The sequence below is a fragment of the Penicillium hispanicum genome (genome assembly GCF_028827665.1).
Source record: "Penicillium hispanicum strain IBT 35686 chromosome Unknown utg000006l_segment0_segment0, whole genome shotgun sequence".
NCBI lineage: Eukaryota > Fungi > Ascomycota > Eurotiomycetes > Eurotiales > Aspergillaceae > Penicillium > Penicillium hispanicum.
The window spans coordinates 2,609,259-2,623,996 of record NW_026623198.1 but is presented as its reverse complement, the minus strand read 5'-3'; the positions used below and the strand labels follow the sequence as shown (position 1 = coordinate 2,623,996).

Below are 14,738 nucleotides of genomic sequence, written 5' to 3'. Positions count from 1 at the left end.
AAGGCGAGAATAATAGTTTGATTAATCAACCCGTTCCCTTACGCCGAGGGTGCCGAACCCCAGAGATGATTATGAGTACATAGCCCGTCTTCCAGCTTGCTCTGGTTTAACCCTTTTTAGATGCGGCCTACAGGAAGTGGTTAGCAGCGTGGGCTGCAGGAGTCCAACCGGCCCTACTTACCAGGAAGCAATCTTTCAATCTCATGAACTCTTTAGCACACATGTCCTTGTGTACTGAGTTGTAGTCGGCGACAACACACTTGCCGTAGGCCGTGGCCTGGATAATTGCTCAGCGCTGACGACACCTGATTCGAGAATTAATACATACCTCAGCCGAGCACAGGGCAGTAGCCTTTGCAACTTTCTCGATTGGTCGAGTCCTTGTTGGCATTTTGATGGGATACAACGGCCAGTAGGTCCGATGTGCAGACTGGGAAGCTTTGTCATAAAGTTGAAGCTCATCTATGAGGCCGGAGGAATGCCGCGCCAGTGAATTACCTAAGCATAGTATGCACGTGATCATCAGGCATGTTTCTATCGCGACCACCAAAACAACCGGCGTTCCAAGTCCATGGGCACTGGATTGAACTTGGTTTGTGTTTTTCTTCTTGCCAAATAGCAGACTGGTCTCTGCGCATGTCCTTCTTCATCCAGTCTTGCTGATTTCGCGATGATTTGTTTGGTCACTCGTCTCTATGATCCCGATGCGACAAGCGCGCCTTAGGTCGCGATTTTTCGATGCCTCCGATATCCTCACAACGGCGCGCCTTTACCGAAGAGAGAACATCTCTAACCGATGAAGGTAAGGCTTTGATCCTTCCAAGCTGGATTGTGGTCGCTTGATCTAACACCGCCTTAATAACTAGATGTCGGTTTTCTTTACGAAGTTGTCAGTCGCGCCGAGCGCAAACCCGAGGTCGATCAACTCCCATTCCGAGCGCTTTTCGCCGCTTACGACGAGGCGATCGGCGAACATGGCATTGACCCAGACCCGGGCCATGCTTGTCTGCGCTTCCTGTTTAAGATGGGAAGCAAAGGGGTGCAAGGAGCGGACCTCTTCGAAAAATTCGAGAGCTTGCTTCAACAGATGGGAATCGTGCTCGAACTCCGCAGGGACGATTCTACGGGTCTGACTGAAACGCTAGAGAATGAGCATGACTTCGTGAATCGTGCAAATACCCAGACAGGTGAACCCGACGAATTGCCTACTGCGAATGGAACTCCAATCACCCCGAAAAGACGCGCCTCGTTCAATACCACCCTCGATATTGGCGAGGATGCTACTCAAAAGAGCTTCGCTGAGCGTCCCAGTTCCCGCTCATCCTTGTCGCGACTCCAGACTGGGAAACCCGACTTCTCGAAGCCCAAGTTGTCTCCGAACCCGGTCCCAAATCACATACCTAAATCACCAGATCGTACGCAATTGATTGCACAATTTCTGGATGTCGGCCGTCGCTTGATTAGCAGGTTTGACGCGACGCAGAGCAAGCCAACGGAAACGGATCCAATGCCACTCACAAACGGAGTAGTGGCACGGTCAGCTGTTAATCATGATCGCTCGAAGCGAATGGCGGCCGCCTTGCAGCCCCAACGCTCTCCGTCAATTTATTCTTCGGGGAGCCTAATGTCCGAGGAAGCCGAGTCTGTCGTATCACAGGCTACAGAGCATGACTCGTTCGAGAAAGAAGCCGCGCCGCCAGAGCTTCTCTATCGGCCCCAACTGTCGGATTTACTTCGAGACGCATCTACCTTCAACATGTACCGACAAAGAGCCTTTTGCCGTAAAGTACTAACCCAGTGGTTAACACGGGCTTTTCAGTCGCGGCATGTTCGTCAAACTAGGGAGTCTGTCGCAGTAAATCGTGACCGAAGCACCTTACTCCGACAAGCGTTTGAGCCGTGGCGAGCAATAATCCAACAGAAACGCCATACAGCCAGAACGGAGCGCTTTTTCAAGCACCTCGATGAACGTGCCAACCGTGCTCGAAATTTGTATCTGATGACGAAGGCATTCACCCACTGGGCCCAACTCACATCAGAAGAGGTAGCCAGGACATCCGCCGCCCGACGACATGTCTTGAGCGTCAAGTATTTTAATGCCTGGCGCGAGATCACTGCAGTTAATGAGCTGAAAGCCCAGCGCTTCGCGCTGCAGCGACCTTTCAACAAGTGGCGGCAAAAGATGTCTGATTTGAAGGCAAAAGAAGCACAAGCCATCACTGTCCATAGTACAAGCCTCCGGCATGCCTCATATTGGCAATGGTTTTGGGGATTTTGTGACCGACGGGCCCCCGAATGGTACGACCACCGCCTCAAAAGAAGATCACTCCTTTATTGGCTACGGAGTTTCAGAACGAACCGAGAGCGTGACCACGAAATAGCTGTTCACCACAGGCGATTGGGAATGGCCGCTGCGCTCCAGACATGGACCCAGAAGTCTAAGAACATCGCTGCGGCCCAACAACGTGCCGAGAGCGCTCAACGACATCAGATCTTGCATGATACATTTGATGAATGGCAGATAAAGTCTCGATTGGCCCCGGCCGCCTCTCAATTATCTGATATGGTGAATTCTAGGGTGCTTCGAAGTGCCCTTTCGAAGTGGGTCTCCAAATCTCGCATGTTAGACCAAGCAGAGGAGATAGACCGGTCTCGAGTTCAAAGTAATGCATGGACATCTTGGAATGATACTCTACGCTGTCTGGCTCTTCGTGCACGGATTGATGAGCGAGTGAAAATGGAGATTATGTACAAGTGGATTTTGATGGAGAGATTCCAGCTGATGAGCAGGATACGTGAGCAACGCATCAAGCGCGAGGTCTTCTCGCGATTCGTGACAAACACACGGGATACGTACACCCGTTTACTGTTTCATGCAGAAGTCCATGAAGAGCACCGAGCTGAAGACTTACTGCGCTCTAAATTTACAATGTGGAGAGAACGACTTCAACTGCAGCGCGATCGAGAATATGCAGCTTTCGAATTCTATGCCCCACGTCTGGCACAGGAGTCCCTGACAGCCTGGCAATCCAAAAATCAACAAGTTGAGAAAATGGAGGGCTGGGCTCGTGATGCGCATTTCTACTTTCTCATGAAACGATCATTGAAGTCTTGGCACCAAGCAACCTTGGACTCGACAAAACGACGGCGGAAAGAGACATATGCAAAAGTTCGACGAAATGTCAAGATGAACATGGCCTCCAAAGCACTCGCTGCTTGGAAATCCAAAACTCGGCACATTGTGGATATGGAGCAGCATGCGGAAGAAGTTGACCGCAGCGGAGTACTGGCGGTTGTATCTCAAGTCTGCTCCGGATGGCGTGAGAAGACACTCAGAAGAGTGCAGGATTATCAAGATGCTGATTTCCACTACTTCCGACAAGTTGCGTTCGACCAGCTGATACAGATGTCCGAGACCTTCGTGATCCGCCGTGAAATGGAGGACCAGGCTGATTCAGTATATCGCTCGCACGTTCTTCACCAGGCAGGTGCTGCACTACGCAAACTCAGCCTTCGCGTCTTTCAGATGAGCAACACAGTCGAAACCGCTGAAGCCATGCGGGAGAGAACGCTTCGAAAGCATTCACGAAATTTCCTCCGCAACTGGATTGATAACGCGCGGATCAAGCTCGAGGAACGAGATTCACCCGGCCCTGCATTAACACCCGCCCGATTCTCGAGCTTTGGGGACGACGGAGCCGGATCGGCTTTGTTTGACCCGTGGTATCAGAATCCGTCCCAAACTCCTTTCAAGCTTAGCGACTTCACGACAACCTCCCAGGAGCCGGTCTCCGCCACTCCACTAGCCACCCCAAGCTACATGAGCTCCCCCTCCAAACGAGCTGCTCGGGCCCGAACCCTGGCGCAAATGTCCACCACTCCTGCTACACCACTCCACACTCCCTTCGCCAGTCGACTGCTCCGGGCTGAATCCTCGGCTACTCGAACTGCTTCTTCCCGGCGACCTCGCACAGGCCGTCGAAGCTCGATCGGAACTAGCGTTCGGTTTGCAGATGAGGACCTCCCTGAGTCTCCTACCGACGGGCGTAAATCAGCCAACCGACGACCTTGAGCCTTTCTTCTGATATATGACCGTCTGTCCATATGACACTCTATTGGGCTACTGTACATTCGTGACGACTATACTTCCCGTCTTGCCTTTGCGATACTTTCGTCCAAGTTTTGTTCGAGCGTGCATATCAGCCGGCGCAGCATATAAGGGGTTTAGTGGGATATCTGGACTCTGTTTGGCCCTGTAGTTATACTACTATGTACTTGAAATATGATTGAATGTGATGACTATTCAGTGCTTTCGTCTACCCTTCTTCTGTTCTTTTTGTCTTTTAAACTAGCAGTGCTACCAATACGAACTATTGATGTTTACTGTGAAACTGGGAAGGACCCGATCAATTGGAACCAAGAAGTCTGAATTACTCCAATACCAGCATCGTCAATCTAAAGGATGTAATTATTCCAAATACATCAAACGGATAAATCAATCAACCAGTACTCTACTTATCCATACTGGTTCTGACGCAGTGCTACTCAACGCCGAAAGCCATGATAATAGCGTCGATAGTATGGTAAGCCACATACGGCAACGCCATACTTAATCTGCCATAAGCAATGGCAAACTTGTACATATCATCTGAGATGCCTCCCTTCGCCGAAAGAATCTCTCCTGCCTGTCCAAACAGCGAGTCGGACTGGTCATCAAATTCCTGACCCCAGCCGGGGTTCTTATTCGGCGCCCGGAGCTTGTCATGCCACAGGCTATGAATATCCCGCACAACTTGCGCCAAATCTTCGCTAACTCCCAGAGGCTGCTTCTTGAGTAGCTGCTGAGAACCATCCTCGATCATTTCGTAGTAGATGTCGTAGAACTTATTCTTCGGAGAAGAAGGCAGCGCCTCGCGGGTGACGGCACGCTTCAGCGCCGACACAAGTGGCTCGCTCAACCCGGCCTCGGTGACTTGGTCTTTCGCAAGACGGTAGATATCCCAGGTCCAGTCCCAGAATTGGGGGTATTTCCGCTCATACAACTCCATGGTGGCGAAGATGTGGCGGTGACGCGCTCGGCAGAAGCTATAAGGCGGCGACGTGGCTGCCACCCGACCATCCTCTCTACCTCCAAATCGAGCCCGGTGGTGACCTCGGAACAGTTCACTCAGCTCGCCGGACAGAATGGTCGAGACGGTCTGCATGGACTGTTCGATGCTCAACCCGGACGGATACAAGAGACGCAACAGGTTTCGGGTTTCGCCGGTCTTGATATCCGTGTGAAGGTCCATCACGTCGTTGGCCAGCCCCGATCCAGTGAGAGAATCAATGCCAGCCCGATCCAGCCACGCAGCACCATCGCTACACATGTACGCGGATCCGATGGTATCCAAGGCTCGCATGGCGATGATGAGGTCGTGGTCCAAATTGTGCGATATCGCCGCGGAGCGAGGGGTGGCGAAGGAGCGAGAGTTCTCGCATTGGTTCATGGCTCGCACATACGCGTGGGCAATCCGCCAGAAGGATCGGTCCTGACCAGACGCCATATCGTCCAAGTTGGGGACGACCGAGTGCGCCAGTTTGTCAAAGGCAGCGAGCCTGTCGCTGAACTTGTTGTTTCCTTGCGCCCAGTCCACGCCGGTCAGCGCCGAATAGACGTAGTCTGCTTGAAGCGAAGTCGGCTCAAATGTGAACGACTGGCACATCATGAGATAGATTGGGAAGAGAGCAATGATGGGCGGATCACACTCTAGGCCCGTCAGCAGCTTGCCCCATGAGGTGAAGTGGTCATCACTGGCAGCCTTGGATGAGTGGAATTCACTCTCCAGCGAGACGGGATCGTCGGTCTTGTCTGCAGCGAGGAGGACCGCAGCTCCAACTTCGAGAGTGAGCTGATAGGTGAGTTCCACGATGTCTAGGTTATGCAGGCCGGTGCTGACTTTCCGCTCCTTGTCGACTGCTTCATGGAAATACTGCGCAAAAGGCTTGATAAAGTCCTTCGTCTGACTGTCTGGCTGATACTTGGCCAGAGCATTGCTGGCCCAGTCGGCCAGTCCCGACGTCAGTGGGTAATGTCCGATATTTCGACCGGACTCGGCGACCTTGGGAGGGTGCGATGTATGTTCACTTTCGACCCAAGCTCTGTCGGAGAAGGACTTGTCGTGGATCATATTGTGCGATGAAGAGTCATCATTGGCACCGTGGCTTTGCAGGCGCTTGTGAACATCACTGGACTTGAGGGCAGCCATTCCCTCGCCAGTATACCTCATCTTGCGAGTGTTGATCATATTGACAGCTGTCGCGGCCATTGTGAAGAAAATAGATGTTTTCAAACGAGGTAGCAAGCTTCAGACAAATGGAATAGAAGTTCAATGTATTCGTCTCTGCGAATTCCTCTGATCCTGCTAGAGCAATAGTCCCCCAGCGTGGGTTGAGACGAAATTTATAGACACGCGCCAACATCCCAAGGTCCTAGATGGAAAGTCTGAACTAACCCCGGCCCCTTTCTCCCACGGGTAGTCCCCCTCTCCTTTTCCCGAGACTATGGGTATTGGCGGAGATTGGTCTCTCGCTGTAGAGATGATGCGCGCTCTTCCCAGTGTGGCGGTCGTCGGTATAGCGAAATGTCGGTTCCAAGGATCCGCGTAAGCAACGATCTACATTCCATCATGGTTGACGGGCTGCAGTCGGTGACTCCATATCCTCGCCCCCAGATCGTACACTCTGCCGAGAGTGTCACCGCCGAAATCCTATCTATGGTAGATGTCGAATGTATGGACCTCGGCAAACGTTTTAGCCCGCTGGAAGATAAGGCCTTGATTCTGCGCAGGGTAATTCCTGGCAACAACGTCGGAAGGATTCCGAATCACAACGTACTCATCTTTGCAGAGGCTCATTCGAAACCAAGACTAAGCTCTCTATCTCGTGCAGCTGCAGGTACCAAATGGACGCGCGGGTGTTTGTAGGTCCATCCGCCACCTAGGCACCGGGTTGAGTTCGACTCATTATTGTTTCCTCCGGTCTTGGTGATGATGCTGGCACCAATCCCCATCCCGCCCAATTATCTGCTAAACGCTTCCTGCTGTCGCGATGACCGGATAATCCGAGTCACCACTGACGAATTATAGACTCCGGATTAACACGTTTCGGCCCCCGGGCTCGATAACTATATGATCGCGTAGTGAGCGCCCCAATTTTGCCGCATGCCGGATCAATACTAGAGGTCACAAGCGTCCAAATGATCATCACTTACAGCCTATGGACATGGTGAATGTGTAGTGGATCTTCATCCGCACTTCCAGCGGTATCTGTTTTGGCGTGAAGTGGCGCTTTCTAGTCTCATTAGTGCCAACCTTGGAAATAGTAACCCCCCGAAGCCTATCTATCATATCTAACCTTGAACGGCACATAGATCCTCGGTACAATTATATTACCCATATAGGATTAGCGTATCACTAGTGCTACTGCTCAACTTCTCAACGGGTAGCTGCCCATGTAAATACATAGGTAGGTAAATATATCGGTCGATATCAATGAGGAATCAGTAGCCGAAATAGGGTGTCCAACACGGTGAGAACAAAGTACTACTCATACAATCTCCTTGGAACCCCTGTAGTAGTTAGGTGATTGGATATTTGATTTCTAGATCAAATATCTGGGTATACACTAAGCCTGCATAAGCAATAATTTAGCTTTACCGGTGTCCTGGCATGCGATTACGCAAATCAATTCTAGTCTGGAACTCCAAATTCAAAATTGAGGCGTCGGACTCCACAGGGGCCAAAACCGGCGGGGGTAACTATACCTCGCCGTTATCTCCATTTCATGGGGAAGTAAATCCCGGTGTCGCCCTTTTGTAGTCCCTTCTCTGTCTATGGGCTGGAGTCTAATGCCTCAGGATATCCTCACTCGCTGTTCTTTGCGGGATTTCAATACAGCTGGCGAGGACTCCTATTGCAGCCATGATCGATAGCTGGGTGATATGGACCACTGTGGTCATGTCCACTTGTCTGCTCTATCTTTGTCAGAGAAAAAGACACCCTCTGCCCCCCGGACCACCGACTCTACCCATCATCGGAAATCTACATCAATTTCCCAGCATAGCGGCACAGCGGGAAGTTTTTCACGAATGGCATCAGCAATACGGTCCCATAGTCACCCTGAAGCTGGGACCGAAGGTGTTATTGCTTCTTGGAAACCACAAAGTGGCCAGCGACCTGTTGGACAAGCGAGGGGCCTGGTACAGTGACCGCCCGCGAATGGTGATGGGCGGCGAGTGCGTATGCCGGGGGCTTAACACGGCATTGAGGCCGTACGATGCCCAGTGGAAGCTGCACCGCCGACTGTTGTCTGCATTTCTCAATGCTCGGACCGCGGCTAGCTATGAGAGCGTGCAGGACCTTGAGAGCAAGCAACTCCTCTACGAGATGTTGGATACAAATGACTTCTCCGACCGATTCATCCGCTATGCAGGAAGCATACTCTTCTCGCTCGCCTACGGGAGGCGATTGACTACCGGCCATGAGAAAGAAATTCACGAAATCCTGGAAGTCGCAGACGTCTTTGTCGACTCGGTCATGTCGGGAACATGGTTGGTGGATGTATTCCCCTGGTTGAATCATCTGCCTCGGTTTCTTGCTCCGTGGAAACGGATCGGCGATGAGTTCTATGAACGCACAAAAGATCTCTTTGAAAAAGCCACACAGGCTGCAATGGGCACTGACTCGTGGAACTGGTCTAAACAAATCCAAAGCTTGAAAGCGGCGGATGGCGTGTCGGCTGAAGAGCTGTCATATCTCGTTGGCGAGCTGTTCGAGGCCGGTATCGACACCACCTTGGGTGTATATGAAATCTTCGTCATGGCGAGTGTTCTTCATCCCGATATAGTTCAGCAAGCTCAACGCGAAATCGACCAGGTGGTGGGCGCGGAGAGGCTTCCGACATTCGAGGATTTTCGAAATCTCCCGTTCGTGGACGCCTTTATAAAGGAAGTGATGCGGTGGCGCCCGACCATTCCGAGTGGTGTGCCGCACGCGGCCACGCAGGATGATGTGTATGAAGGATATCACATTCCTCGGGGAGCCATTGTGCTTCCTAATCACTGGGCCATTCATTTGGACGAGGCAACCTTTCCCAACCCGATGTCTTTCCAACCGCAAAGATGGATCGACAATCCGGATCTTCCGCTGAATGCGTTTGGATTTGGCCGGCGGGCGTGCCCCGGAAATCATATTGCCTTTAGTTCCCTCAAGCTAGCCATCTGCCGGCTGCTGTGGGGATTCCACATTGAGCATACTCGGGTGGATGGCCGCATGGTAGAGGTCGATAGCTCGAAATTGGTGCAAAAAGGCATTCTCTTGCGACCGGAGCCTTTTCAAGCCTCTTTCAGAGTCCGGGACGAAACACGGAGGAAGGTTGTTGAAAACCAGTGGCTGCAAAGCGAGCCCACTGCCAACAGTATTATTGCTGCTGCTTTGCAACCGAAATGATTGGACAAGTTATCGGCAAGGATCCTGCATGAACGTGAAATCTTCGAAGCAGGAGAGCAGCGTGGGCATCGCAAGCCTGTATCTGAGAGTTAGGTGAAAAGGGAACATCAATTCTGGAGGCCGAACCTCTGATTCTCGTCCATAGATAGCGCTGCTGCGATCAAATACTTATTCAGACAATAGTCGTATGTGTACGTTGGTTTCCGTTTTAAGGCTCTGGAGCAACGCGCTATCTTCGTCATGAAAATGCATGGAATAGTCGATATACTTATGATCATCCTTCTCAAATTTGCCCAGCATCTTCCTGAATAAAACCGTATAGTTCGCTTGATCTGATCATGGATTGCAGGGTGACGATGACAAAGAAGTAGAAGTCCCAACCGCGGGTTCAGAAACCCCGTACCGCGGGTCACATGACCCAACACCCCGGCGCATCACCATCACCATCACAAGCTCCTGCAGATCACGAGAACCTGGGACATTGACCCTTCCCTCTCCTTCTCCCTCGATCCCATTCCTAATATCGGTCTCAGGGACCTCACTCTTTGGCCTGGCAATGGTGTAGCGTGGCTCCGAGCGCAACGAGCGTCCACCCACTGATCCACCCGCCTCTATGCGAGCGGTGCTGCCGGGGAGACCCCCAGCGAAGCCCCAATCATTCAGCACAGCGCTGTGGGATGGACTTCGCATAGTTGTATGAAACCCGCTCTTGAACAATTTCTGCAGCTTCTCCCTTGTCTTTGGTAGTCCTATATGCTGACCTCGACCCGCTCGCATCGTTTACAGGCGTACATCTCCGGCCACGCACTGGTTATCCTCGGCGGTCCCCAGACGCTCCTCCAAACAATTTACGTCGATGACACCGAAAAACTTGAGGCCGTAGCCTTTGACGAGGCTTCAGGGAAAATTGCTGTGTGTGGGGGGCCCGATATCTTCGTGTACCAGCCATACGGCATCCAGGGCGAGACTCTTAAGGTGCGCATACCCGTATTCTGCTCCCTAAGGGTCTATCTGTACAATCGCAACTCCATGCGGAAAAGGAAATGTTTGCGCTGACAGAATCTGGCATTCTAGTGGTCCCTCCAGTATAACTTCCGTGCCGATGACGATGACGAGTCAATCCATACCTTGTCTTGGGGTTCCCCGAACGAGCTGCTGTTGGGCAATTCGCGCCTTGCGCTTTGGTTCCTGAACGACAGTCCACGCCTAGTATGGAAGAAGAAGCTCGCAGGTCCCGTCAAATTCGCGCAATTCTCTCCTGATGCCACCCTGGTGGTGACGGTGGGACTGTACGACCGGCTGGCCAAGGTATGGAGACGGCTTGCTTTCGGCGCAGACGAGGTGCGGTTTGAGGTCTCTTATCTCCCTCATCCGAATGTGATTACTGGTATACACTGGAGACTACCCTATCACCGGGAGCAGTCTGTGGATAACGTTCTCTATACTCTATGCGCCGACAACAAGGTTCGAGTGTGGGCCGTGACAGACCATCATTCTCTTTCCCCGTTGCAGCTTTGGGCGGATATTGACATGGAAGCATCTGTCCAGCCTCGAGATGCATCTAGCGTGGACTCCGGACTGCAAAGGCGATACGGCTTTATTCTGGACAGTCGTGATTTCTGCGTCGCGACAGAGCGAGCAATCCAGAGAAACACAGGCACCAAGGAAAATCATGCTCTGGAGCATATAATCGAGGTTGCAAACAAGAGCCCGGAGATATGCGTGGTCATTGACGGTCAAGGCCATATGTCAGCCTGGGCTTTGGAGGATGTTGGCTCCAAGGCCAAGACCAAATTGAGTGTTTTCAATGTCCTTCATGTGGAAGGCCTGGAACTTGGTTTCATGTCCCACCTCTCAGCCGAGGAAGATTACGCCCACATCCGCGCGTTCCAGAGCAATGTCTCAGCTGACAAGCTCAGTATTCTGGTGCATCACTTTGACGGTCGAATTGAGTGGTATGACTCCCAGGTCGATGTGCTTTTTGATCCAGCACCTCGCAAAACACGGATTGTCCCAAGAGCATCCTGGTCTGGCCATACTGCACCCGTCAAAAAGATAGTTCGAAATGCGATTGGTGATACACTTATCTCACGAACAGATGAGAACAAAGCCATGATCTGGAAGCAAAGGAGACGAGAAAACGGCTCTATGCTCATACACAAGAGCATGCTGCAGTCTGAAGAACACATCCACCGGACATGTGTGATTGAGAATAGCAATTTTCTCGTCAACCTCCACCATGGCAGGGTCTCGCTGTGGGATATTAGCTCATATCATGCCAAAAAGCTCACATCTTTGCCATTTGCATTGTCGAGCAAACCATTATGTGTGCTTCCACTTCCAACCCCCGACGGAAGTTTCGGGGTGGCATATGTGGCAACTGTTGGTGCAGATATGCATGGCATCGCGTGGGAAATCGAATGGACTACACAAGATCAGCAGAAAGGCCCCGGAAACGGAGAACAGAGCTGCCAGCTGCGGAAGTTCTGCACCTTTGACATGGGATTGGAGGAGAGCTTAGCTTACATTCTCCCTGTGGATCCTGCAGGACCCAAAGCCAAAACTTCTGGATCTTTTGATGTGTTTTCCCCTGATATTGCCCTTTCCTACACGCATGATGGGATTGTGCGCACATGGGCCGCCAAAGTTGACAAGGCAAATGCTAAAGTTGAATGGCTGCTGAAATCGACAGTTGATACTGGGGTTATGAATCCATCACTGGCCAGTGGAAGCACAATCCGCAAAGCTGCTCTCGTGGACGAAGGCCGAACTCATCTGACCATTTGGGATACGAACAATGCGCAACTGGAATTTGAAGAGCACTTTGCCCAACATGATATGATTCGGGATCTCGACTGGACCTCGACACCAGATATGCAGTCCATTCTTGCTGTGGGATTTCCTCACAAGGTTGTTTTACTGTCCCAGCTCCGCTATGACTATCTGGATTCTCGGCCCTCATGGACTCAGATTCGGGAGATTTGGATCCGAGATCTCACGCCCCATCCTATCGGAGATTCTTGCTGGCTCAATAACGGCCATCTAGTCATCGGTGCGGGAAATCAGTTGTTCGTCTACGACAAAAATATTGATATTGGGGACCGCATAGTCTCTGAGCTTCGCATACCTTCTCGTGGCCTCTCTTCTGTTGACCTTTTCGATGTTGTCAGTCGCTTGAACGGTCCGCTACCTGTCTTCCACCCGCAGTTTCTGGCACAGTGTATCCTTTCTGGGAAAGCTAGCTTAGTGCACTTGATCTTGACGAACCTTCACCGGAAGTTGAAATTTTACACCGAGGGAGATGACTTGGATGGATTTCTGGAGATGCCGCTGGAGCACTTCTATGAGGAAAAAGATGTACGTCATTTGTTCACCCATATACTTCAGTGCTAACAAAAACAGGCCTTCCACCAAGCGACTCCAAAAGAGATGCGATCTTCCTATCTTGACAACTCGGTTCAGGAGGAACTATCATTTATAATGGACGAAAGTATTGCAGCGGCTCTCAACGAGAATCTCGCACGCATTGCGTTGCCCCAGTTGTCTAGCCACGAGCAATTTCGGCTTGTGGATACCGTCGAGTGCGTCGCGACTGTGGAGAAACATCGACGGTCAATGGATGATAACGCTGCACGCTATCTCCTGTTCTTCCGACAACACATGCTGAGAAGAGGTCAAGGAGTGGCGAACAAAGACGCAGTCTCATGGCGAGAGATTGTCTGGGCTTTTCATAGCGGCAGTCAGGATATCCTGACAGATCTTGTTTCCCGCCAGTTCAGTGGGAAGCTAACTTGGAAGGCTGCTCGGGAGAGTGGTATCTTCATGTGGCTCTCGGATCTGACAGCTTTGGTGCGTATTTTGTCCTCGTGACTCACAAGGCGTATTGGCTGACCTGTCCATTAGAAAGCACAGCTTGAAGTTGTTGCTAGGAGTGAGTATACGAAGACAGAGGAAAGAAACCCTATTGACTGTACTCTGTACTACCTTGCCCTCGGAAAGAAGAATATCCTGCAAGGCCTTTGGCGGATTGCACACTGGAACCGTGAACAGGGTGCCACCCAACGGTTGTTGGCGAATGACTTTAGGGAAAGTCGATGGCAGACATCCGCCCTCAAAAACGCATATGCATTGCTTGGAAAACGGCGATTTGGTAAGTACAAGCCGGCTTTTCGTATACTTATAATAGTTCCTTACAATCGCTTCAGAATATGCGGCCTCGTTTTTCCTTCTAGCGGACCATCTTCGTGATGCCGCCAGTGTCATCGCCAATCAGATTGGAGATCTTCAGCTTGCAATTGCAATCACGCGAGCCTACGAAGGAGATAACGGCCCTATACTGCGGGAAATCCTAGAAGAGAGGGTCTTACCGGAAGCTGCTTCGGAAGGTAACCGATGGATGGCCTCGTGGGCCTTCTGGATGCTTGGCCGACGGGACATGGCCGTACGGTCACTGATTGTGAGTTGTTCCCTCCTCATTCCCTTCCAGAAAGATTACTCATTCCGAGTACAGTCCCCTATCGAAACCCTTCTTTCACCAACCCCAGCCTCCCCGGGAAGCCCGGGACGGGTCACCCTTCAGTCCAAATCATACCTCTCCAACGACCCTGCATTAGTTGTCCTCTATCAGCAGCTTCGCGCGAAAACCCTCCAGACACTCAAGGGCGCTTCTCAGGTTCGTCCACGTGAGGAATGGGAGTTTGTCTTGCGGAATGCCCGACTCTACGACCGTATGGGCTGTGATCTGCTTGCTCTAGACCTTGTGCATCACTGGGAGTTCCTGGGCGGACCCCCAACCTCAAAGTCACTGCAGACTCAACCTGCACTTGAGCTTCATGAAGACGGCATTGATTACCGGAAGTTGCTTCGCCGGCGGAGCAGCCTTGTGGTCGCCGATATACCAGTGCGCCTGGCCGATTCGGCGCCAGCTGCGGATGCGGATGCGGGCACTATTGCTGGAGCTGATGGGGTCGATGGCACCCAACAACAGCCACAAAAACCGAAGCCCCCTCCAACCATGTTCCACGAGCCGGATGCGAACTCGTTACTCGATAGCTTTGGCTTCTAGTCACACAGCGGGCTTTCTGATTATGTACTCTGATGTACGATTTATTATCATTCTGGATTGTAATATGCATTGGCAGAGCGGCCCAATATTGCAATGCATTCTCTAATAACGTCGGAATCATCTAATATGTAGTTTGGCGATCATAAGATCACACCCCAACTGACAATGTTCGGATGAATAACTTC

The 14,738-nt window shown here is 51.5% G+C and overlaps 5 protein-coding genes across 5 annotated transcripts; 3 read left to right on the top strand and 2 right to left on the bottom strand.

Moving 5' to 3' along the window:
* Positions 1-106: 106 nt before the first annotated feature.
* On the bottom strand, positions 107-391 carry N7459_007321 (uncharacterized protein; the record flags this gene model as incomplete). The annotated part of the gene is made up of 3 exons (XM_056946489.1): positions 107-127; positions 182-277; positions 329-391. The coding sequence occupies 3 exons, from the start codon at positions 389-391 to the stop codon at positions 107-109; spliced, it is 180 nt and encodes a 59-aa protein (XP_056798488.1).
* Positions 392-738: 347 nt separating this feature from the next.
* N7459_007320 (Sfi1 family protein) lies at positions 739-4,072 on the top strand (the record flags this gene model as incomplete). The annotated part of the gene is made up of 2 exons (XM_056946488.1): positions 739-802; positions 867-4,072. The coding sequence occupies 2 exons, from the start codon at positions 739-741 to the stop codon at positions 4,070-4,072; spliced, it is 3,270 nt and encodes a 1,089-aa protein (XP_056798487.1).
* N7459_007319 (uncharacterized protein) lies at positions 3,939-6,308 on the bottom strand (the record flags this gene model as incomplete). Its single annotated transcript, XM_056946487.1, has 2 exons — positions 3,939-3,984; positions 4,597-6,308. 2 exons carry the CDS (start codon positions 6,306-6,308, stop codon positions 3,939-3,941), a joined length of 1,758 nt encoding a protein of 585 aa, XP_056798486.1.
* A 1,653-nt stretch (positions 6,309-7,961) lies between these two features.
* On the top strand, positions 7,962-9,488 carry N7459_007318 (cytochrome P450; the record flags this gene model as incomplete). The annotated part of the gene is made up of 1 exon (XM_056946486.1): positions 7,962-9,488. The coding sequence occupies one exon, from the start codon at positions 7,962-7,964 to the stop codon at positions 9,486-9,488; it is 1,527 nt and encodes a 508-aa protein (XP_056798485.1).
* A 613-nt stretch (positions 9,489-10,101) lies between these two features.
* On the top strand, positions 10,102-14,553 carry N7459_007317 (uncharacterized protein; the record flags this gene model as incomplete). The annotated part of the gene is made up of 7 exons (XM_056946485.1): positions 10,102-10,182; positions 10,236-10,463; positions 10,563-12,845; positions 12,891-13,337; positions 13,392-13,638; positions 13,694-13,944; positions 13,999-14,553. 7 exons carry the CDS (start codon positions 10,102-10,104, stop codon positions 14,551-14,553), a joined length of 4,092 nt encoding a protein of 1,363 aa, XP_056798484.1.
* Positions 14,554-14,738: the final 185 nt, after the last annotated feature.